Raw genomic sequence first — 24,495 nt, 5'->3', positions numbered from 1 at the left:
CTTGTACCGAATGTCTGAAGCGAGAACAAATCTATTTGTAGCCAGGCGATCATCTCTAATGCTTTGGACGTCAAGTCTAAGATACCACATTATTTTAAGGTACCGAATTTGGGACATTGTTTCCTTGCATTCAGGTGGCCCCCCTGCGCTTTGAGAATGGGTATCCTGCATAATGTGAGGCATAGCAAGAAAATTATAGCCATTGCCACCATTAACATCAATAATATATGCCGACCATGCATTAAAACAGAAGACCATTTTCTGAAAAACATCTGTATTTCTGGAAGGGTATAGCGAATACAGGATCCATTTTTAGAAGCAACGTCAAAGTTGTTGCTTTAAAACTATTGCTTTAAAGACAGAGGCTAATTTAGGGGCCTTATGCTGCTGTGGGCTGTATAAATTTCTCTGCTCCATCCGTGTTCTAGTCTAACATTCTTCATCATCCATTGCCCAAAATTTCTGGTCATTCGAACTTGTTGCCCTAAGGATGTAGTTCACTTCCCCTCCTCCACGAATGAATTCACCTCACGAAAAAATTGCAAATTACTCACCTCTAGCGATAACGATTGGCGTCACCTATCACTTTCAAGAGACCATTGTTGTTATCATGCTCACCTCTTGTAAAAATACTTCATTTTTATGATTTCTAGTTTCCTTTATAGTGGAATTTCCTATACATAAAACATTTTTTTTTTCTGTTTAGAACCATGCAGTTGGTAGGAATCGAAGTTATCTATAGGGATTCCCTGAAGCCATACGCAGACTCTCTGGAAGAACTGTAAGTAAATAACTCCACTAATACTTCTCGAATTTACCGTCTGAGTATAATGCTAATAATTTATATTGTTTATAATTTGTGTTATATTGTTTATAATTTGTGTTAATTGCATTTTTAATGGGGTTGCTGTATTTTTGAAACATATGACATCCATATTTTTATGGGCATCTTTTTATCAGCCACCTCGTTGGGCATTTTGCCTGTTGTGGCGTTGTATTTGTATTTGTATTTGTATTTGTATAATTGCACATAAAGTTTTCATGTTAAAAGTAATGTTGTTGAAGATAGTCTGAAAATGACGCTGTTCTAGAAACATTTCATTCAAAGGTGCCAACGTTTTCAAATTCAGACGCCAAGTCCAATTATTATCGACCAAAAAAAATCTCAAAAATTACAAAATGCACGTTAATTCTTCTAATATATTACGAAATAGTTGTTATGGTGAATGTGGTAAATCCGGTGATTATAGCTCATATCTCTCATATCAACTCATATCAAGACCGGAATTTTGCCCGGTTTAAAAGAAGTGGCATCGATGACACACCCCTGTATTTTATTTTGTTAAAAGTTCCAGCAAAAAAAATCAGTTTAATGTGCAGCACTGTTGCAAATCAGCTTGAGAGACACTCAACGAGATTGCAGAAACTAGAGTCTGCTTTTTGGAAAAAGTCTTCATGAATATTGCTCCATATGGTAATTTTTAACGAATTTTCAAAGGAAAAAAAAAACCTCCGCAAAGTATTTTCCTAAAATATTTCTTAGAAGAAACTAAACAATAGCATTTTTTAAAAGTTTTGAAAACGTTCTTAATGAAATTCAATGCGATTTTCTAGAAGGAAATAAAGAACAGTTATAACCATAAGATAGACGTGTTAATCTGCTGAGAGGATTTTAATTACAATGGAAAATTGCTGAACTTTTTTGTTTATATTTTATTTTAATAAAATAAGAAAGAATAACTGAAAAAGACGAGATGATATTATAATGGGGAAATTATAAGGTCATATTTTCATGTTTTTTTAGATCCTAAATGCTTGCATATTTTCAAGATTATTACGCCATAAAAGTCCGAGCCTAATCATCATATTAAACTCAAAGTATGATGACGTCAATGACGAAACAGTATTCTGGTCTGAGAGAAGATATGATATTTCAAAAAGACGCAAATAAATAAAATCCATGATGAAAATACACACGTGGTTTATTGCATGTTATTTGATCTCTCCATCCCGATGAAAACATTTGCGTATCAGTTTCAAAAAATGATATTGAAATAATTCATTCATTATGTAGTCGTGATTCGAACGCATCAATATCGTACTTGATCTGGAAACCTTTACATTGCATATGAATATAACTTTTAACTAAATATCAAAGTTTCTCTTCCGGCTAAGGTTTCGAGATTATAATGGCGTAAACCACATTTCTCTATACATAACCAGATTTTCATTGATATCGTCTCATGAAAGCGAACCTCTTCATCATCGAATATTCATCTCTCATCTCCTTAGATTCAATTTGAATTGAAACCAATCGTAGTATCGACATTATTAATCTCTTGTTATAAATGCACTTATATCTTATAATGAAATCAAAACATTCCACTTAAAAGGTGGAATATGAAGCTAACGACGTGTGTTAGAGAAAACTGTGGTAGCGCCTATCTGATTTCTACATAAATAGAAATATATTTTGGAAAATCAAATTTTTTAAACTTATATTTGAATTAAATCTCAATATAAGTGTCATGAATTGAGCTGGAATTCAATACTGATGGTTTACCGTTCTGCGTCACCAAATCGCGTACCTTTTTTATACAGGGTGTCCCATAAATTCGTAAATACTTTAAAAATTAATTGAAAAAAAATGGAAGAAATTGGCATATTTGAATGTGGTTTTTGAGAAAAAGTTATATTCTCACGAAAATTTTTTGTCGATAGAGGGCGCTGTACAAAAGTATATCAAATAAAATGAAGATAGGAGTCCTATAAAATGCCGGGTGTCAATTTACAGCTCATTTCTGGAGTTTCCTGCTGCTGACGCCTTACAAATACAAATACAAATACAACGCCACAACAGGCAAAATGCCCAACGAGGTGGCTGATAAAAAGATGCCCATAAAAATATGGTTGTCATATGTTTCAAAAATACAGCAACCCAATTAAAAATGCAATTAACACAAATTACAAACAATATATACACATGATAAAATATTATACAATGCCCATAAAGAATACTTATGGTTGTCTTATTCTAAGAATGGATAGCTTCTCGATTTACCCCAACATGTTTATCGTATTTCTTTTTAAACGTGTCAAGTGAGTAACTTAATAAGTCAAGAGTAACTTACATAAGATTTTCATTCTTATATGCATATTGGTAGATAAAGCACCATTGGTGTTGTTTTACCTCAGCCACGAATCGCCAGCTGAAGCTTTACGAACGTTTCGGATACAGAATATATTGGAAAAAGGTTCAGGTGTAATCAGTCCCGCCGAATTGGTTCCCCTGGCCCAAAATCAACAAAATTCGCACTATTTTTCATCCTTTTCTCAAAAAAAAATTATTTGTGTTTATGTTGTGATATAAAAAAAAATTCAGTTCGAAAATCTGGATAAAGTTTTTTCGAATTTCATTTTTTTGAAATACATAAACATACAAATTTCTCAAACAAATTTCTAAAAAAACCATTTCACTCTCTCTCCCATTATTTCCAAAAATATTCTTTTTATGCAAAAACTTGTACGATAGTTACGTGAAAGTTAAAAAAAAAACGCAATGTCAAAAATTTTGTTTGTCGTTATTTATTACAGAATTATTATTTATTATGTTATTTATTACAGAACAAGGAGGCATTGTAAATAGTTGACAAGGTTTCCACGGAATTGTATTATCAGGGGCTTTCAACACAAGTTCCGTGGCCGCATGTGGCTGTCGAAGATTTTAGCAGTGGACCGCCTACAAAGGCTCTTATATAGTTACAAAATTTATACAAATGCTGGGGAAAAAAAAAACCTTAATAAGAAATTCGTATTCCACAATTGAAGAAAGAAGCAATTTTAAAACAACTTAATGAAAAAAGTTTAGAATTAATAAAAGAAATGATTTCCTATTTGACGTGAATGTCGCTCTCCACTTGTTAATACAAGATATACTGAAGACTGGATGTTGTGAAGATATTTATTATTTGATATGTTAATTTTTTAAGGAAGGAAAAAACTCATCTCTGCCTCTACCGGGAGTCGAACCCGGTAGAGGTTCGTATTAACAAGTGGTATCTTGTATTAACAAGTGGAGAGCGACATTCATGTCATATATATAGCCCTCTGGTGGCTCGTCGTCCATGAGCTATTAGCTGATCGGTTCCGTTCGGCATATATACGCTCTAGCGAAGGGAAATCTCTATCTCCTCTGTAGCTTAGTGGTCAGAGCACTCGTCCGGCAATCGAGGGGCCCGGGTTCGACTCCCGGTAGAGGCAGAGATGAGTTTTTTCCTTCCTTAAAAAATTAACATCTCAAATAATAAATATCTTCACAACATCCAGTCTTCAGTATATCTTGGATTTCCTATTTACTGAGAAATAATTTCACAATTATAGAATGAAATAATTCCACAATTATTGAATGAAATAATTTTAAAATAATTGAAAAATAATAATTTCAAAATAATTGAAAAATAGTAATTTCAAAATAATTGAAAAATAATAATTTCAAAATAATTGAAAAATAATAATTTCGAAATAATTGAAAAATAATAAATGAAAAATATTAATTGAAAAATAAATGAAAAATAATAATTTTACAACAACTGAGAGAAATAATTTTGAAAACAACGAGAGAAATAAATTCACGATTATTGAGAGAAATAAGTTAAGAATCGGGGGAAAATTTTATTTCACAGCTCATGATAATTCATAATCAGGAAAGAAATATTTCTAGGCTCATGGAATGAAATAATTTCAGAATCATAGAATGAAATAATTTCAGAATCATAGAATGAAATAATTTCAGAATCATAGAATGAAATAATTTCAGAATCATAGAATGAAATAATTTCAGAATCATAGAATGAAATAATTTCAGAATCATAGAATGAAATAATTTCAGAATCATAGAATGAAATAATTTCAGAATCATAGAATGAAATACGTATATAAATTCAGATTGTTTATTTTGTGATACACTGTGTTCTTACTCTGAAAACTGGTGCAGGGTAATTTTTTAACGCATTTTGAGCATTTTTTAAATTCGAATCACACCTCTACGACGGAGAGTTGACGAGACAAAGGCTGCATTAGCACTTACAGCACACCCTGTATATTAATATAAATATATTAAAATTTGGGGAAATAACTTCGTAACTGATGATAACTCCTTAATATTTGATAATAATGATTAAGTTGCAAGGTTTGGTCATTTTTACGGATTCAGCATAGTTAATTGGAAAATTGTTATTTTGTATAATTTTAACTTTTTTCCAGTGACTTTGGACCTCGAATCAACAAAGTTTTGCTGTACTAGCTATTTAATAAATAACTATTTAATCGTATTTGAAAAATGATAAAAGTCATTACGCGGACGTTCTTTTCCAGGCAGGAAACGATATGAACTTTAAATTATGGCATAATATGGTAGAAAAATCATTGAAACGCAGTTCAAGGCTATTACAAATATGACACCTTGTAAGTTTCAGGAAATTCTAAACCACGGCACAGCCTTGCATAATTTGAAAGATTATTAAAGATTAATTATAAGATTATTATAAACTACATGGTTTGAGACAATTATGCTGCCGATCGCATAATGGAGACGAATGAAATGAGCGTAAATCATGACATGATATCGGGATGATCGGAATCATTAATCAAGATTGATCCTTTGTGAAAGAACATAATTGCAAATTTGGATTATTAGATTATTTAATATGATGATAGCAGGACATAAAGTGAATCGCTAATGAATGATATAACCAAATGATATCATATTTCATTCTCCCGGGATTACTTAAAACTCAGGCGGGCACCGGGCATGTCCATCAAATAGTCAGACTTTTGTAATAGCCATTCAGTTCAGAATACAAAGTGTAACCGCTTATTGTAAGCGCGTCATACATGGTTACTAACAAATTTAAGGTGCGTTCAAGAAGGAAACTCCTCAAGTTTATTTCCAGGTTAATAAAGTTTTCGACGTGAGTACCATTTGTCCAAACAGTTCTGGTGTTTGGTAGCATTTAAGGGGTTACCAAATCAACTGCTGCAGACGCTGTTTCACATGCAGGGAGCTTCACATGTGTTATTAAGTTTGTACACTGCATTTATCACGAGTTACTGATTCAAATTCAGCTAGCCTCAAGCATGTACTGAACGTTATGTTGTGATATCCACATGCTACTACTACTACTAAACCGCAAATACACATCGTAATCATTCCTCAAAGAAAAATCTACCGAATTAGTGCATGTCGAAATATGCCGTGTATGCTTTGTGCACGATTGTTAAGCTTATTTCTGAGAAATGTCAGTTATGTGTTCCAGTAGTGCTGCCATCGGCATTCTGAACTCGGCAGTTTATTTTGCCTGTATCACGTACTACGCGTGAATTTAAATGTTGTAAGCTAGATTGTGTGTGTATTCTGTGGAGATACTTTTTATGAATGGGAGATCCACTCTCCTTGCATTTATGCACCTTGAAGTTGAAAAACTTCCAAAAAACAGATCCGGCCTACCACGGCGTTTCTACGCTGGCAGTTCGTGAAAACGCTGCGATAAACATCTTAAAGTAGTTGTTGACATTGCGCATGTGCGAAAAAGTGCATATGTGCGGTGTAAAATCTGAAGAAATTCCCTATCACAGCACTTTTATAACCAAATATGTGTAGTTTTTCCAGTACAAGCCGTTACGTTTTGGCAATTTTGGCCCAGACTCCCTATATATGAGTAACTTACCCCGGCCTGGCGAATATGATTCGTCGTACGGGGGTTCCCCGGAGGGGGAATTTATTTTCTCGATGGGAAAGAAAACATCTTCCCAAGGGGAGCACCATTAACATCTCGCGAGTAGCAATTCCTTGCCCCTGGGACTTGCATTAAGTATTTTAACAGTAAACAAGAAGATTAGCATGATTAGCATATCAGCATATTGTCACACCACATATATATTTTTTGAAGGCGCCGTTCGTGGGGGGAATCCACGACAACAGAAGTGAGCTGTTCCATGCATTAACAACTCTTTCGGTGGAGGAAAAAACAACTTCATGTGACGCCACACAACATGATATGGCCGAATAAATTTGCCCCTATTTTTCCTGAAAATTTCTACATCAAGGGATTAATCATCTTCCTCTTTGAGAGGAAAATGCTGGAAACATTATTTTTACGGAAACGAACTCTTGAAAAATTATTATTTGCTTTATTCAATGTTGGGAAGTGTTTTTTAGATCCTAGTCATACTAGTGTGTTGAAGCTTATTCGTGTTTTTCTGATATAATTGCAGTTTCTTGAAAGACATGTATCAGAGAAATCGATTATTTCCCTGAGCCACTTATTTTATTCTGCAACTTCTGTTTCCTTCGTCTCTTTCAACGTACCTGCGCCATTTACTATATCAGATATATAATTAGACCACGATCACCACTCAGAGCAGATATTCAATAGAAATCATGGCCATTGATGTTCTCACAAAAACTCGAAATCGATATACACATACTCAATGCTGCTCAACGTTGTTGCTTTCGACTTAAGCACCCAAAAGTGTTTGATGCTTGGGTCTGATTTTGTGCTCTTGACCGGCATTTTAATTAAACTATCATATTTTAGCTTCATTCAAGATCTGATAATTATTTTAATGATCTTAATTTGCCAGAGTTGTCATATGAGTGATCTTTAGATGCCGTGCTTAAACGGTGCTCCTTTGAGCAGCTGTGTGCCATAAGATTGGCGAGGACTTGCAAAAGACATTTTGAGGATAGAATTACGCTGAAAATAGTAATGGATAGTAATCAGTGTTGTGCCCAGAAAATTCACCGACAACAGTTTGAAATGAGTGAGTGAGCAAATGAGCGAGTGAATGAATGAGCAATTAAGCGGGATATGAATGAGCAATTAAATGTGAATAAATGAGTGAATGAGCAATTAAGTGTGAATAAATGAGTGAATGAGCAATTAAGTGTGAATAAATGAGTGAATGAGCAATTAAGTGTGAATAAATGAGTGAATGAGCAATTAAGTGGGATATAAATGAGCAATTGAGTGTGGATAAGCGAGGGAATGAACAATTAAGTGAGAATAAATGAGTGAATGAGCAATAAAATGAGTCTATGAATCAGAAATTAAGTCTGAGTGAGCAATCAAGCGATTCTATGAATGACAGTGAGCAATTGGGCAAACGAACGGAAAAACATTGATCAAATACAACGCCACAACAGGCAAACTGCCCAACGAGGTGGCTGACTTAAGAACATAATGGATTCCCGAGCCATTTTTTGGCAGCCCTACCTGCTTCTGCTACACCACACATGCACCCCGCCCACACTCCCCTTGGAACCCCCAACGAATCGGTACATGCGGGAATGTGCGTGTACGTGTAGTGAAACCTGACGTGAAGTTTTTTGTTTCTCAGTACTGCTTGTTATGTGTAGTGCTGCCATCTGCCACCAGTTTTTCTAACTATGAGTGAAGTGTTATGATTGAATGATTTATCGTTGTAGGACTGTTGCTCTCTGTGGCGAGACTTTTTAACGGGGAGATCGGCTCGCATTTGCGCCTTGAAGTTGGGAACCACGGAAAACCAACTTCAGCCGACCACCACTGTGAGGTTCGAATCCGGATCCTCGCATTGCGAGTCCGTCACTATAACCACTCGACCACCACAGCGGCGATCAAGTGAGTTTGTGAGTGAGCAACGAAAGGAACGATTGATTGGTCGAAAGAATTTTCCTGTTACTGGTGCTCCATCACCACTGACTAACCCCTCGATCATTCGCAGACTCACTCACTAATCACTCTCATTCACAGACAGGAGCGTAGCCAGAAATTTCGTTCGGGGGGGGGGCCAAAGTGACAGAACAATGGATTTGGCACTCTTTTTCCCTTTTTTCGGTCATTTGCTTACATTTCGGGGGGGGGACCAGACCCCCAAGTCCCCGCCCCCCCTCGCTACGCCCTTGTTCACAGAGATCGAGCAGGGTGCCAAAAAGTATTTTAAAGATTCTACATTTCTGTCCACGAACATAGAAATTTTGAGAATCAACACAGCGTGTCTCAAAATTAAAATCATTGAATGTAAATACACTCATGTCCATAAATTAAGGATAACACAGAATCACACAGAAATCGAAATCTAAAGTAAAAATTTCACCTGTAGAATTATCACACACATCTGCAAGAATGACATGCAAATTTCAGGAAGCCACCAGATGCTGCCGATAGTACGTCACAATGACGAGAGTGTAAGAGGGGGGTATATAAGGAATGGTGGCAAAGAAGTAAAATTGTTCACAAGAGTTCTATAAGGCGCTCAGTGCCATAAACGAATAGCTATGACACAGAGGACGCATGTGGATGACTTTTTACGTGGTAGAATTATTGGCCGCCTGGAATGTGGGCGTACTCAGATGGAGGTATCCGAGGAACTTGAAATTGTCCAAAGTGTCATCTCTAGGCTTTGGCAACGATTCAAAGATAACGGAAATGTCAGTAGACGCTACAGTACAGCTCACCCCCGAGTTACAACGCTGAATGAAGACCGGTATTTGGGAGTAACTGCCAAAAGAAGCAGACGGAGCACAGCATCCGACTTGTCTCGTCAGCTATCTGCAGCCACGGATATTGGTCTATATGCTCGCAGGCCTGTCAGATGTGTTCCGCTCACGGCAACTCACTGTCGGCAGCGATTAGCCTGAAGTAGAGAACATGCAATGTGGACATCGTCACAGTGGGCTTGTGTGATGTTTTCCGACGAGTCCAGGTTTAGCTTGCAGTCTGATTCACGTCGGACATTCATATGGAGAACGCCAGGTACCCGTTACCACCAAGACAACATCATTGAACGACACCGTTACGGTAGTGCAGCATTGCTCGTTTGGGGTGGAATTATACTGGGTTGCAGAACAGATCTGCATGTTCAAACCGGAACCATGAAAGCCCAAATTTATCCGGACATCATTCTGGAACAACATGTACGTTTGTTTAGGGGTGCCATGAGCGCAGAATTTGTGTTTATGGATGACAACGCCCGTCCTCACCGAGTAAACGAATGCCTTGAATCTGAGGATATAACCCGTATGGAATGGCCAGCATTCTCACCTGACTCGAATCCGATAGAGCATGTGTGGGACATGCTTGGCCGACGAGTTGCAGCCCGTCAACCACCTCCTACATGTGTACCGGAACTTCGGAGAGCATTGCTTGCTGAGTGGAGTGATCTTCCCCAAGATCAGATCGATAATTTGATACTCAGCATGCCTAGGCGTTGTACGGACTGTATTTCATCGCATGGGAGACATACAATGTATTAACCATCATACCAACCATGTAATAGTAAGTTTTTGTAAAGGAGATATTTTTTACAATTGCTCCAGGGAGCAGAAATCGTAGTTTTTATGAATGGTATCATACATACACCATCGTTTTTGTTGTTTATCTTTTGTTTAATAAATGGGCTTTATGAATAAGTAACGTTTATTTTGTTTCTGAACCTTTATTTGCCGGAGCTGGCATTATCCTTAATTTATGGACATGAGTGTATTTGGTGAAAACCATTAGCGTCTATCATGCAAAGGCATTCAAACTAGATTATTCACATCCAGATTAAAATGAAGTGTAAAATTCAGCTCTGAATCCTTTTAAACCCGGTTATTCAGAAATATACTGATATTATATCCTTCTGAAATATACTATTAATAGATTTAATGATTTCAAAAATTAACTTCGAAAAGATTGTGCTTCAAAAATGTATACACAGCTTGAAGCCACCGTAATTAACTCAAATTTCAAAGAGCAGGTAAACATTAATAATTCGGAAAATACGTAGTTGGATTCGAGTATAACAGAATAGACACGTGCCGTCGTGATTGTTTATAGTTTTTTAATGATATATACTGTAAAAGTCAAATTTCAAATATTTGAAATTTTTGACAATAATGTCAGATTGTCAATTTTAAATCACAACAGCCGAATAATGTGCGTGTGTTATTATAATAATGAGAATTCAAATATTTATTTTGCATCCACACACAGTGGCATTAAAATATTTTCTTTTTTTTGGAAGTCATTGCTACTTATAATTTATGTAAATAAAAGCCTCTAATTGTTTTTGTTTTGCAAAAATAATGACAAATATTATTCGTATCCTCAAACAACATTCAAGCTTTTTTTGAGGCTTGAAAATAAAATAAAAATTTATTGTATCAGATGTATTGCTTTTTTATAATATATTTCCCTTTGTTTTTCTTTACCTTAATTTATGAGGAAGGGAAGACAATCATGTCGCTCTTTGAATCAAAAGACAACAAAAAGCGATTGTTTGTCAGACGAATCTGGTTTTATGGCATGTTTAACGGCATTTTGTTTTTCCAGGTTCTTAGATTATATGATTAAATTGAAGAAAATAGAACCCGGGGCTTTTGATGGAATCAACAAACTCAAGACTCTGTAAGTTCTTGCGTTTGTGCACTCTTCTTGTCTTTGTACACATTTAATACTTACTGTGATTTCAATACTACAATTCGTTGGTATTCCATCTATACCAGGGGTGGCCAACCCGCGGCACGCCATGGTATCAGAAGCAGCAAGCGAACGCTTTTCAGAAATTAAAGAAATTGTCTATTCACACACAATTTTTCAGAATCAAAGAAATTTTCACCAACTTTTAAACAATCCTTTTCTTATGAATGATATGGTGTTGAAGGCTGTAAAACCCCTATATTTAGTATTATCATACTAAATATAGTATTCTCTTAATACTCTTATATAATAATTGTATGATGAAATTCTGTTCAGTTTTCGTCATTGTGAACAGTTGCTAGACGTCCCATGTCTAAGAGATTCAGGATCGTCCACATAAGGGGGAGGGCCCATGAACTCTGTAGCTTATAATGCAATTACATATTGTATATCTATGAATTCTTTGGGGGGGGGGGGCGGCTAAGCCCTCTCACAAAGTTCACAGAGTATTAGGGAGGACGAGGAAGCCCAATCACACACCCTTAGTCCTCAGGTCCCGATGTCTATGCCCAACATGGTGTAAAATGAACGTCTAACGATATAATACGCAGTCTGCATTGCGATGATCGAATTTAAGATGAAAAAATAAAGACAATTTAGAATGTGTCAGTATGTTAGAATGTTAGCAATGTCAATTTTATAAACTTTAGTGACAGTTTTAAAGATACACACTCAGAAAAAACAAACAGACAGATCCAACGTTAATATTTCTCATGGGATGTTAAAGAAACTGATTATAATTTATTTTTTAATAATTTTATAATAAATCATGATTGCGAACAAGAAAACTTCGCCTGAGGATGTCATTTGCATCTTCGCTGCAAATGTATTTTTGATGTAAACGGAGTTTCATCAAAAGCACATTCTTAGATTGCCGATGTGCAAGTTGTGTATTTAAATAAAATATATGACAATATGCTAATACAATGCACGTCGTTTGATGTGATCACACTGGAACTCGGGGTTTGAGATAACTATAACCAATTGATAACTATATCCGAAAGAAACACATAAAAAGATGCGATGACCATACGTCATGTTTCGTCAAAGAGGACGTCTGAAACCGTTACAAACGGGCTATATATGATCATTTCGAGGTGGACTCGACATGGGTCCTCATCAGGAAATAGCGGTACTGAATTACTACAATGGCTCCTTACAATAATAGCAAGGACCTTGTGAAATCGGCTTCTCAATAGTTTTACGAAAATCACAAAGGGGCAAACATTCAGGGGCTTTCTTATCGCTGGGGTGGTTCTATAAAGTACGCGCTGTACCAACGAATTGCCGAAAATAACCTTTGGACCGCTAAGGGTTAATCTTGCTTTATATGCTAGAGCTCAAGCGAGGCATTTCCAGAGATAAATTTTTGATGAAAAATCGTAATTTCAACCCTTCTAATCCCACATTAAAATTTTGACATTTATTTTGTCACCCTGTACATACGAAATCCATCACATTCATCATGTCTTTTATCGTTTGTAGCTTTAGTACAATAATTTGTTTCTTTAGACATTCTTACTTTTACCGTTTATTTATCGACGAGAACATATTTTCTTTCTTGATAAGGATGCATCCATATCGGCGATAGCACTTTTTATGTTTCTCAAGAGTATAATAAGTGCTTTTTGTACCAGCAGTTTATGACTAGTATAGGTATTGTTTTCTTTAGCACTGTATCTGCGATGTAAACTGTAGGAGGAAAAATAGCAGTAAAATTTGATGACCATCATATAAGACATTTTTGGTACTTATACCGAAATGCCAATAATAATTGATTAATATCATGTATATCTTGTACAAAGGGCATATTTTTCTTCCAAAAATATCATCCACTGATTCATAAAAATCGTTCATTATTTAATGGAAGCTCATTAAAATTTAATTGGCCTGAATTTTTATAAAAATTGAACGTTATATTGACAAAGAGATTCAAAAGCTTACGTATGAATTGTTAAATACGTAATGAAACGCACATAAAGCGCAGTAATTATATTTTGATGTACGGGGTGTACCATAAATTCATAAACAGTATAAAAATTGAAGGACTTGGTATATTTGAATGCGGTACCCGAAAAAAAACTCTTCTCTGCGAAGGGGGATTTTTTTGGTACAGAAATAAAATAGTTTGAATTTTCTTCGATAGAGAGCACTGCAAAAGAAAATCACTGGAATATGCAAATCAGATTCCTATAAAATGCAGGGTGTGTGATTACCAGCTCATTTATGAATTTTCCTGTTACTGGTGTTTACATAAGGTTTTCATCGTGACATTGACATTTGTACATAAAGAACCATTGTTGAAGTTGTTATACTTGCGAGGCACGAACCGTCGGCTGCAGCTTTAAGAACGTTTCGGGCAAAGAAGAGACTGAAGAAAAAGTTCAAATCCAATCACTTCTTCCGGAACGGTTTTCCTTGTTTTAAATCGATAAAAATTTGAACTAAATTTATTTCCTGCACCAAAAAATAATTCATGGGAATAATTTTTTTCGGACACCGCATTCAAATATACCGACTGCTTCAAATTTTATGAATTTTCAAACCATTTATGAATTTATGGGACACCCTGTGAATCCATAATCTTTTTGAATATTATGGTTCAATATTTTATCCAAACAAAATTATTTTTCATGAATAAGATAATTTATTTGAAAATAAAAGAAAAAAATATTATATTCAGTACCGACTATAAATTATAGATTACTTTCTTACTTCAACAAATATTACCAATATTATACCAATTTGATTCTGAAATTCATACGAAATTTCATATACCTCAGGTACATCAAGCAAGCGCCATTTTTAGTAAGTCTTCCCGAAGGGATATTCGACGGATATTTTCCCGAATTCAGATTATTGTAAGTATTTATAAGTTATAAAAATCTAAAAACATATTACTGTAATTATAATGTTCTTTATTGTTGTATAATAATTCGTGGTTTTCGTTATTAGTATTTTAAAAGAGTAGTTATCATCAATCATAACATTTTTTTTAAACATATGACTGGAATATCGATTTTTTTTATTCATAAATTTGTCGCCAGTAACCATTTTGAACCGTACATAAAATATACAGGGTGTCCTGTAAGTGCTAATGCGGCCGTAATCTCACCAACGTTTTTCGTAGAGGTGTAGTTTCAATTTAAAAAATGCTCAAAAGGCGTTTGAAAATTACCTTGGACCAGTTTTCATAGTGAAAATACAGTGTGTCACGAAATAAAAAATTAAATTTTTTTACGGTTTCCCTGTTCTCAACTTCCAATTAGCAAGTTTTTGTCCAACAAAAAAAAATGTTCAAAGCAAAAAAGTTTCAAAGTGCAATATTCGCTGAGATATTCGAATTCAAAAATTAGGAAAAGGTTGGGAAAAGACAGCATAAATGAGGGAAAGGAGCGTTGGCCGTTAGTTTCTTGCTGTTATTTCATAACTTTTCTCTGATTTTTTTGAATGCAAATACCTCTGCGAATTTTGCACTTAGAAACTTCGAATTTTTTTAGTTGGCCTCAAGAGAAGCAGGGCAACAACTTTCGAATTGGAATTGGGACTATGGGAGGAGGGGGTATATAAAACTAAAATTCTTTTATTTTGTTGCACACTGTATTTTCACTCTCAAAATTGGTAGAGAGAAATTTTTAAAAAAACTCTTTACCATTTTTTTAAAATTGAAACCATATGTCTACGACCAAAGAATGGTGATATTAAGGTCGCGAACAACAACTTACAGGACACCCAGTGTAGTTAAAATTATGAAAATCAGGATTCTTGAAAAAAATCTGAAACATATCATTTTTAATATTTAGAAAAATTGTACATTCTGGACTGCAGATCGTGCCTCACATGGACACATTATTCTCCCAAACAATCATAACGCAAGTGTAAGTATTGAATCTGATTCTTTTTTTTTCATTTTAACGTAGTGTACAGGGAGTCAACGAATGATTGGATCGATTTAGGAGCTTATTCAAAAAAACGAAAAATTTCCAATTTTTCTTTTTCAGAATTCATTTTTCAACGGTTTCTGAATCTTTGGGATGAGCTCTATTGGATTATACAACAGGCATGTCCCCCTCCCCACACACACAATGGTGGGGCATGACACAATTACCTTTTTTTCATGCCTTAAACTCACTATAGAAAGTCCAGTGAAAAGTCTGGTTCTTCGGCCCGCTAAGATCACAAGTTAGGGACCCTGCTCTAGGATGTGGGGGACTATGGCAATTCAAGGTTTATTATAAGGAAAATATTTTTGGCAAAAATTACGATGTGAAGTTAGTCGTTTCTTGCAAAAATTTTACGTGTCATATAACACAGGTGACCGTGTTTTCAAGTTCGCTACAAAATCTCAGCAATCATTTTTACTGGGTACTGAATACAATAATTTTTAATGTCAGGCAGGAGTCTCAGACTCTAAAGAAGACGCTGGCAGGTTGTAATTTAGCGAAGTCGAGTGAGTCTGAGTGGAAACTGAATCATGGCGATGATCATGCCCATACTGTTGCTGCAGACCGCCAGATCAACTATACGTCTTCATCAGTGGCATGGGACCTGGCATGGGATCACCCGGGCACGGTCCGGGGTCCTCACGAAAATGAGATATAGTTTAAATTTTCTAAAATTTACTAGGTATGGTCTCAGAAAACCATTTGGCCCGGGGGCCCATGATGCTCTTAAGACGGCCCTGGCCTTCATGCCCTCCATTATTGGTACCGCGTAAGCGATCTATTAGCGAGTAGACATTAGACCATATCCCATATATATACTATATCCCGTATGCGACTGCGACAGGCATGTCTTAGGTTCATTTCGAGCGGGATTTGCAGAAAACACGAATAGACCGATCAAATAACTCAATTTGCATGCAACTAATCAGACCATTCCTGCAGGCTTCATGCAGGTGTTTTCCGCTAGATACTTTAAGAAGTAAAGAAAAGTCTTTGTAAAAGTTACTATTTTGCGCGACGGGTGGTTGGCATGGTTGCCGATTCAATCAAATGTGTTCGTTTAATCGACAATTAGGAAACCAGTAATGTTTCCAATTTTGCTCACCACTTAGTGCTCCCAAACGTTTTTATTTTTATTTTTTTAATCGTTAAGAGTTGTCATACAGTCAAACCTTGTTAGTGCGTGACCCAGTAAACACGTCACTCCGCTTACCGGATCTCTTTTTGGAAGTCCCAATTATCCTCATGCAGGAATTGGCACAGCTACGGCTTACTCCGTTCAACGAGTGACTCATTAACGAGGTTTGACTGTATATAACAAGGTTACCATAACATTCTGGAAAAATGTCTCCGCTGATTGGTCAGGTGTGAAGACTCTTTTTTCTCGTTAACGGCTAGTGTACTCACCTTCATTCTAACCACAGCGCCTGACTTGTTCGGTCGTACAGTAGAGATATGGTTAACAACCGGGGTGGATCCTTGGTCGGTGTGATATTGTGATAATTATTGTATTATCCAAAAAAAGTAAAACGACGGCATTTGCAGCATTATATTGAGTAAGCTGATGCAATGAAGAAAGTGTTTGCTCCTCTTTTTTATGCCAACAGGCTGTGCAGAACAGTACTAAATTAATGGTTATGTTGGAAAAATGGGTCATGCCGTGGATAGAGCGATAAGTTCAAGAACTTTTTGAATTAATGCTTGTGATAACGATAGATCGGTCGTATTGAGATCAATGACCACTATCTGCTGTAAAGGCCTCAACATGCACCCGGTTCAACCTGTGTAGCACACCAGTAGTTAAAACCAAAAAGTCACCCTTTCAAAGTGTAGGGTCTTATTTATTTATTTATTTACTTATTTATACAATATTGTTAGCCTTTTCCAAGGCCTGTACAAGAGGACGCGATAGATTATACATATGCGTTGAAACAGACAAGAAATCGGAGATCGTGAAGGAGTTGACAATAGTAGAGGGGAGTTTGTTCTATTCAGCTATGGTATTGAGAAAGAAACTGAATTTAAAACAATCTGTAGAGGCAAAAATAGGTTATAATTTTTTGGGTTGATCAAGTCTATTGGAAACATAGGAAGGGCTAGACAAAATACCGGACGCATCGAAATTTAAACTACCATGAATAATTTTGTAAAGCATGGCTGAGCGGGAGATAAGTCGGTGAGTAGCGAGTGGGTGGAGATTAAGTTCGAGTTTGAGATCGGAAACTGAACGAAAAGATGACCAGCAGTCGTGAATAAATCGGGCGGATTTATTTTATATTGATTCAAGTTTGTCGATGTTACGAGAGGTGTGGGGGGTCCCAGACCTCAGCTGCATAAGAAAGAACAAAAAACCATCTTAACTAACTTATCTATGCAAATTTTAAATCTTTTGAAACTACTTCAATCATTTGTAGACACATTCGTAATTACAATTCCTTGTATAATAGCAATAACATTCTCAAGGGAACTGATATCAAGTCCTATATTCACAGCTCCTTGTCTTACTCGAGTAAATTTATTCTGCAGTATCACGTCGACGACAGTATAAATGCTCGGCCCAAAACATTGTTACTGTTATTATCGTCAGATCTTCTTTACTCTGAATCGCATATTTCATATCGGACCAGACAGAAAGAAAATGTGGAGACACAGACTCTATACTAAATGCAAGAAAAGGGAAACCTTTGAAGCTGTCAGAGCCACTCATCGGGGAGTAATCAAATTATTTAGGGAATGTTTCATCGCACATTCTGCAGGAAATGGCCGCCGCACCGGCCGGTCACATGCCGAGTGATAATAATTAACGCTCTTTCAGAAGCAGCCTGAAGGTAATTAACAAAGCGTGACGTTTCTTCTCATTTTGTCACCACGATGTTCAAAGGGCCAAAGTAATTAAAGAGCATTCCGAGGATTAACCTTTCTTCCGGAGAACAAACACACACACACTCGACATATATACGTATAATGTACAAAATACTATGCTAGGTACGTCGTAGTTCCTACGCTCAGCATTTATAGGGAAGGAAAGTCATTCCTATCTCTCGGCAACCAATAACATTCATTCAAATGTACACAAAGAGAGAAGGCAATGATTTAATTTCCCAAGTTTGGGTCTTCTCTTAGCATTCAGTGTCAGACTTTTGAACTGACACAATTCCCTAGTTCTTACCCAAATCATTTTCTTTTCAACTATCAAGCAACAAAGGATTCGACATTGAAGTAATCTAGTTTACTTATATTATTTTTAGTCACATCAAAGATAGTAGTTTCAGTGACATCTATTGCTTATCAAATATGCATATTTAATGCTGATGCTGTTTGTTATGCAAATAGTGTTAGAAACGCAATGTTTATCTTGATTTTTCTAGAGATTTTGACAGCAACAGAATCCGGAAGCTTTCTTCACTTTCGATACGAGTTCGAGCTGAAACTATGTAAGTCGGATAACGTTATTCAATATAGTTAATTTCAGGTGCCATATATATATGGCTGAAAAGAATCAAGGTAATTTATTTTATTTCACTTTGTGTACTTATTTTACTGTGCTTCTTGACTTATCGGCCGCTGGTGCGTACGCGATGCAGTCTAAAAAAAAACACTGAGTCACAAATGCAAGTTGGTCTCTTTTAAAAAAACAAAAACAGCGAATGACAGATTTTAAAGAACATTTAAATTACAATCATAAGAATATGAATTTATTTATATTTTCATATTTCGGAGATAGATGGCCTATCCCGAATACATTATTGAAACCTATAAACGTTTAGGTAGGGCTTCTCTTTACAATAGTTGATTCTGACTCAGCAATCTCTTCGCATGCGAAATGGCAGCCAATTGACTCTGCGGGGATGCAGGATATGCCTACCAAGGAATTATCCTGTGGTTTCTCGCGAATATGACTAAGGATTTGATATATATATCTCAGAATATTCATTTCTTCCAAATATTGTCCAATAAATTTGAAGCCATATAAAAAAAAACTCATCCAAGTAAATTCCACATATCTGTAATATAGTAATACCCATTCTTCATGCTCACTCCCTCCTCTAAGGTTAGTTTAAGTTTCATTTAAAACGCTTCGATAACAATTCCCCCACCCTTTTTTATGCCACCATATAAAAAATAGACTTTTAACTATCTATCTATCTATATCTATATATATATATATATATATATATATAGTTAAAAGTATATTTTTATATATATATTTTATATACAGGGTGATTATAAAAAAACCATCCCGACATATGGGCCCCTAACTATCATACCATTCACAGAAACTGAATGAAATTTTGGCATAAGGTATTTTGATGTATGCGCTCAAGAATGATATGGAAAACAACAGTGTCACTCTAACACTGTAACCGTAACGGTTACAGTGAGAAAATTTCGAAAATATCAAATGGCAACACCAAGTTTTTTGTATGTGGAGGACTAATCAGGCTGGGATCTCAGCCGAAGAGACGGTGTGACGAATGAAACGAACATTAATGCTCTGGTGTACGGCAAAGTCCTTTTCAGTTTTTCCTTGCCTAGCTCCGGGGATTTTCGTGCTAAAGGTGCCATTCCAACGCTATTTAGTGTTTTTCAGTATGGAGATCGCATTCCAATACAAAAAACTTGGTGTTGCCATTTGATATTTTCGAAATATTCTCACTGTAACCGTAACTGTTAGAGTGACACTGTTGTTTTCCATATCATTCTTGAGCGCATACCTCAACATACCTTATGCCGAAATTTCATTCAGTTTCTGTGAATGGTATGATAGTTAGGGGCTCATATGTTGGGATAGTTTTTTTATAATCACCCCGTATATATTTTATATATATATATATATATATATATAAAGTCTATTTTTTATAAGTGAAAAACTGAAAACAAATTAATTATGTGAACTGGAAAGAAAAAAAGCAAAAAATATGAACATTGAAAATTTCAAAAAGAAACTAATTAAAGAATTCAAAAATGAAAAAAAATCATAGCCAATGTCTAGGGCTCTCATCGTGGGGGGGGGGGGGCGACACCCTGATATTGGCTTAACACAGAACGTTTCTGAGAACATTTCTTGGCCTCCATAGCCTAAATAGATGCTCGATCCCCCGACGTTCTGCTGTAGCACCATCGAATTCCAAAATCAAAAGAAAAAGCAAAACAAATGTTTTTTGTCAAGTTGAAAAAAAAAGTAAAGTTGCAGTCAATATATATTGAGTACATGTGCTTTGCTCCCCCCCCCCCCCGGGAAAAGTTGAAATGACGGTGCTGGGTGCAAGTACATACCATGTGCTAGTCCTAGTTATGGCGGTTATATTCAAAGTGAACAGTTGTAGTTATTGGTGTGAGGAAGAAGTAAGTCCCCTATGGAGGAAACCTGTTGCACTTATATACTTCCTCACCAATAATAGCGCCGATTGGCGTTAGTTTTCTAATTTTTGAGTTCGTTATGAAAAATAGTAAAATTATTTAAAAGAATTCTCTTACTCCTACAATAGGTTTACTGATGTTTAGATGACTGGTTTGTTGCTCATAATTGTACATATCACGAAATATAATGAATTGGAAAAATTTTAATCAACTGCAGTAGTCCGTGAAAAGTTTTTTTTTTGGATTTAGTGATTTTTTTGCTTGAACACCGACTTTTTTCGCCGAAATGTTGAATTTGTCTTATTTCTTTGGTGCTCACGCAAATCAGTATCGAATTATTTCTGAATTCGAGAGTATGACGAATTCCTTTACTGTCAGATGCTGCGGAGTGGCTTGATAATTCTAGAATGCTATCCGTTGGATTATCACAATCATCTGACTCAAAATCGGAAAACCCATTCGCATGACCATACCATAGATCAGTAGCGGGTCTTGGGCCGTGTTACAGGTGCGGCCGCACGGGTCGTCACTTTGGTAGGGGTGGCAAGTCTGAATAAATGAGCGCGGGGGTCACGTGAAAGTACGTATTTAATAGACTTGGGGTAAAGAGTGGGTGTCGTATAAATACGGGCCATTGTAAGTGCGTATGTTGTTTGTATCGCTTCTGCGTAGAGAGTAGTAGCAGGTTTTAACCTTTTCAATTAAGTTTTTTTATAACAATTTCACTGAATGACTGAGTTCCCGCGAAATTCACGAAAAACACCCGCTGCGCAATATACCCGCATACATTGTGTTAAAATACAAAAAAATAACTTGGTCAGGGGAACCAAAAATAGGTCCAGCACAAGTAGAGAATTCGCCAACACCAACTGAGCACTGTCAATACTGACGTATCGCTACCCCGGCCATCCATCGCGACCAATCACCAGAATTTTTATTTCCTCCTTAAATGTATAAATGTCAAGTTTCCTTATATAAACCCTGCACATATCGTACAATGATCGCGTGCGAAGCAATGCGCAATTTATCTGTATCTATCCCTTTGAATGCCTTTTCTTAGTAATGATTTCTTTCGGTTACATGACATGTGCCCTAAAGTCGATGCTCGTAAGAAAGTATCGGAAAATTATCAATTTCATCTTATCATTGTACATGCAAAAAGAAAAAAAAAAGAAGAGAAAAATACCGAATGGAAAAGAACAACGTTTATCAATTTAATTTACGAAATACAGGAAAAGTCAGAAACTCATGTTAACGTAATCTGCTCCAAATTACGTTTCGATGATTAATAATCAAATTAATCAAACAAGATCATCGATTCGGAATTTCAAATGCCTTTAAGACAAGGGGCACTCAACGTTTATTTGTGTCTTTGTCAAGAAGTTTTTCCTTATGTGTAATAAGAGACAAATATTTTCTCAAGTTAAATAAGCCCGTCAAAGTCGTATTAATATGTAATGCTAATCGATTTCTCGTGTTATAGAACTTTATAATGGAATAAGATTTTAATTCTACAATAAGTATTAATGAGCTGATGTATTTTTCTTTTGTGGAAAAGAGGATCTTCTATTGAAATTAGGAGTTGAAACACTCATTTCATTCTTTTTTCCAAATTTCTATTAACATTTTTTTTCACTTTTCTGTGTTAATACGTTTGCTCCATTCAGATATGACGCTGAAACTAAAGTTTCTGGATATAATAAATTATTATATGAATGGTAAAGCTGTATTATTAAAGCCTTTTTTCATGTTTACAAGCGGAGACGTTGCTTTCACTTTAATACGTGCGTATTTGCAGTGAAGTAATGTCATGTTTCTAATACTAATTTCTAGTATCTTCTGTATTTTATTCAATATTTGCGTGATTAGTGATGTGTTTTTCTCAGGGGTTCTTAAACTTTTTTTAGCTGCGGGCCAAAATCAACAACATGATCAACTTTATAACCCATAGTACTACTCATTTTTCGAAAGCAGTGACCGCAAAGACAACAATATGTGCCTTTGTAACAGCACTATAAGTCGATTTGTGAGACCTATTGTCAGACGATAGTCTCCTGCAAATCAAGTTTGAGCCCCGTGACCCAACATAAGTCAGTAACTCCTGGCTGTCAGTAGAGTTGTACAGCCCACTTCGGAAAACCCGACAGAATCAATTTATCAAGTTTGGACTGCGACCCTTATGATGAGAAAAACTGTCTGTAACTGGATTTGTACGACCCATATTTCGGAAGTCTTCCCCAAGTTTTGGTCGCGACCCATAGGTTAACTACTGGTCATTGCATAATCCGTAATAAATATGAATAATCGCTGTCACCTGAAATGAAAATTAGCTGATTTTTGGATTTCGTTTTTTAGAAAATTATAATGATTACATATTGAGCATATTTCAATAATTTTCCGCCTCATGACACTTTATGTCGTAATAATTGGAGCTTAATATTCTGCGGCTCGATTCGATGGTTTAATACTATTCCTTTGAATATGCATGAGAATAGGAATTTATATTTTTCCCTTTTATTTGAGATGAATTTCCACTCTATTGATTCTCAGCTTAATAATTGTGTAAGCCTTTACATCTAAAATCCTAATTAAGGGTAGGATTCTTCACTCTGTAAGATTCCGAAGGGAATTTGTAATTTATACTAAAATTCAAAATGAAATTGAGTATTCATGTCTCTCGGCAAGAAAACGTCAGCATTTTTCGGTTCACCCGCGGCACACATCGAAGACATATCAAACATATTACACGCATTACTAAACGCGCATATTCACTTTTTGGGATCCCCCATTATAATTATTTCTACTTAGCTTCATTGGAAATGAAACAGCAATGAATTTTCTTTCTTACTTCGTCGTGTATTGTATAATCCCTTTACGATCACGGACGAAATATTTCGTCTAAACGTCAGTGAAATATAAATTCAATTCATTTCTCTGTGATTTATTTCCTGTCTTCGCAACTTTAAGTTCTAATTCTTTACCATCGTGAAGGTTTATCGTAACCCTAGGAACCGAATTTGCTTTTTGCCGTTCTTCTTATGCTCCTGTTGGTGATTTTTTTACTACATATAATGTACTTTTCTACTATATACATGGAAGAGCGAAAAAGAATACGTGGGGGGGGGGGGAAGAGAAATCTACTCTCTGGTCTTATCTGGTTATACTGGTTTACCCTTTTCTATTTATTTGTTTTTCTTCCTTTTCTTCAATTTACTGTTCTTCCACTATTTTCTTCCCTTTCTTAACGTGCAGTTTGGTTAGGACCAGATTATCAGATTGTCGCTGATTCGTAAATCATCCAAATTTTTGTTGCCACAAGATTGTACGTGAAGGGGTTAGATAAAAGTTGCGATTAATAATTTAGTCAAAGGGAGTTAATACTGACAAACTAGGTTATAAGGACCTCGGTTGTTGCGATGCCTCAGCCATAATGCCAATAAATAGTAATTCCGGTTGATTCCCATAGAGCAGGTGTTCTCAAGCTTTTTCCGCACTTGGTGCCCCTTCCCCTAATCAACGCTTATCCGCGGCTTCTCCGAGCAGTTCAACAAAGAATCTCTTCGAAAAATATTTGTCGGGCGGCAGCTCCGCTGTGACCACTGACAAACGTTGGTAACGCGCAGTTTGAGAACTGTCATAGAGAATAATATTAATGGCCTTTGTTTATAACGTCGATGAGAAGCAACGAT

The 24,495-nt window shown here is 35.9% G+C and overlaps 1 protein-coding gene and 1 non-coding gene across 2 annotated transcripts in view; both read left to right on the top strand.

The window, feature by feature from the left end:
- LOC149089642 (follicle-stimulating hormone receptor-like) overlaps positions 1-24,495 on the top strand; it is a 121,948-nt gene that overhangs the window by 67,616 nt on the left and 29,837 nt on the right. Inside the window, exons 2-6 of the mRNA XM_089232752.1 lie at positions 707-781; positions 11,355-11,429; positions 14,285-14,362; positions 15,305-15,379; positions 18,814-18,879. Coding sequence (XP_089088878.1) covers positions 707-781; positions 11,355-11,429; positions 14,285-14,362; positions 15,305-15,379; positions 18,814-18,879 — 369 coding nt within the window. The remainder of the gene's footprint in view (positions 1-706; positions 782-11,354; positions 11,430-14,284; positions 14,363-15,304; positions 15,380-18,813; positions 18,880-24,495) is intronic.
- TRNAA-GGC (transfer RNA alanine (anticodon GGC)) lies at positions 4,189-4,260 on the top strand. Its single transcript has one exon. It is a non-coding gene; the product is annotated as a tRNA-Ala (tRNA).

This window comes from Pholcus phalangioides, unplaced genomic scaffold (assembly GCF_987345545.1).
Source record: "Pholcus phalangioides strain wild (caught in Gottingen) unplaced genomic scaffold, Ppha-v1.0 ptg000001l_1, whole genome shotgun sequence".
Taxonomy (NCBI): domain Eukaryota; kingdom Metazoa; phylum Arthropoda; class Arachnida; order Araneae; family Pholcidae; genus Pholcus; species Pholcus phalangioides.
The sequence above is the reverse complement of the archived record's forward strand: the minus strand, read 5'-3'. Positions and strand labels throughout refer to the sequence as shown.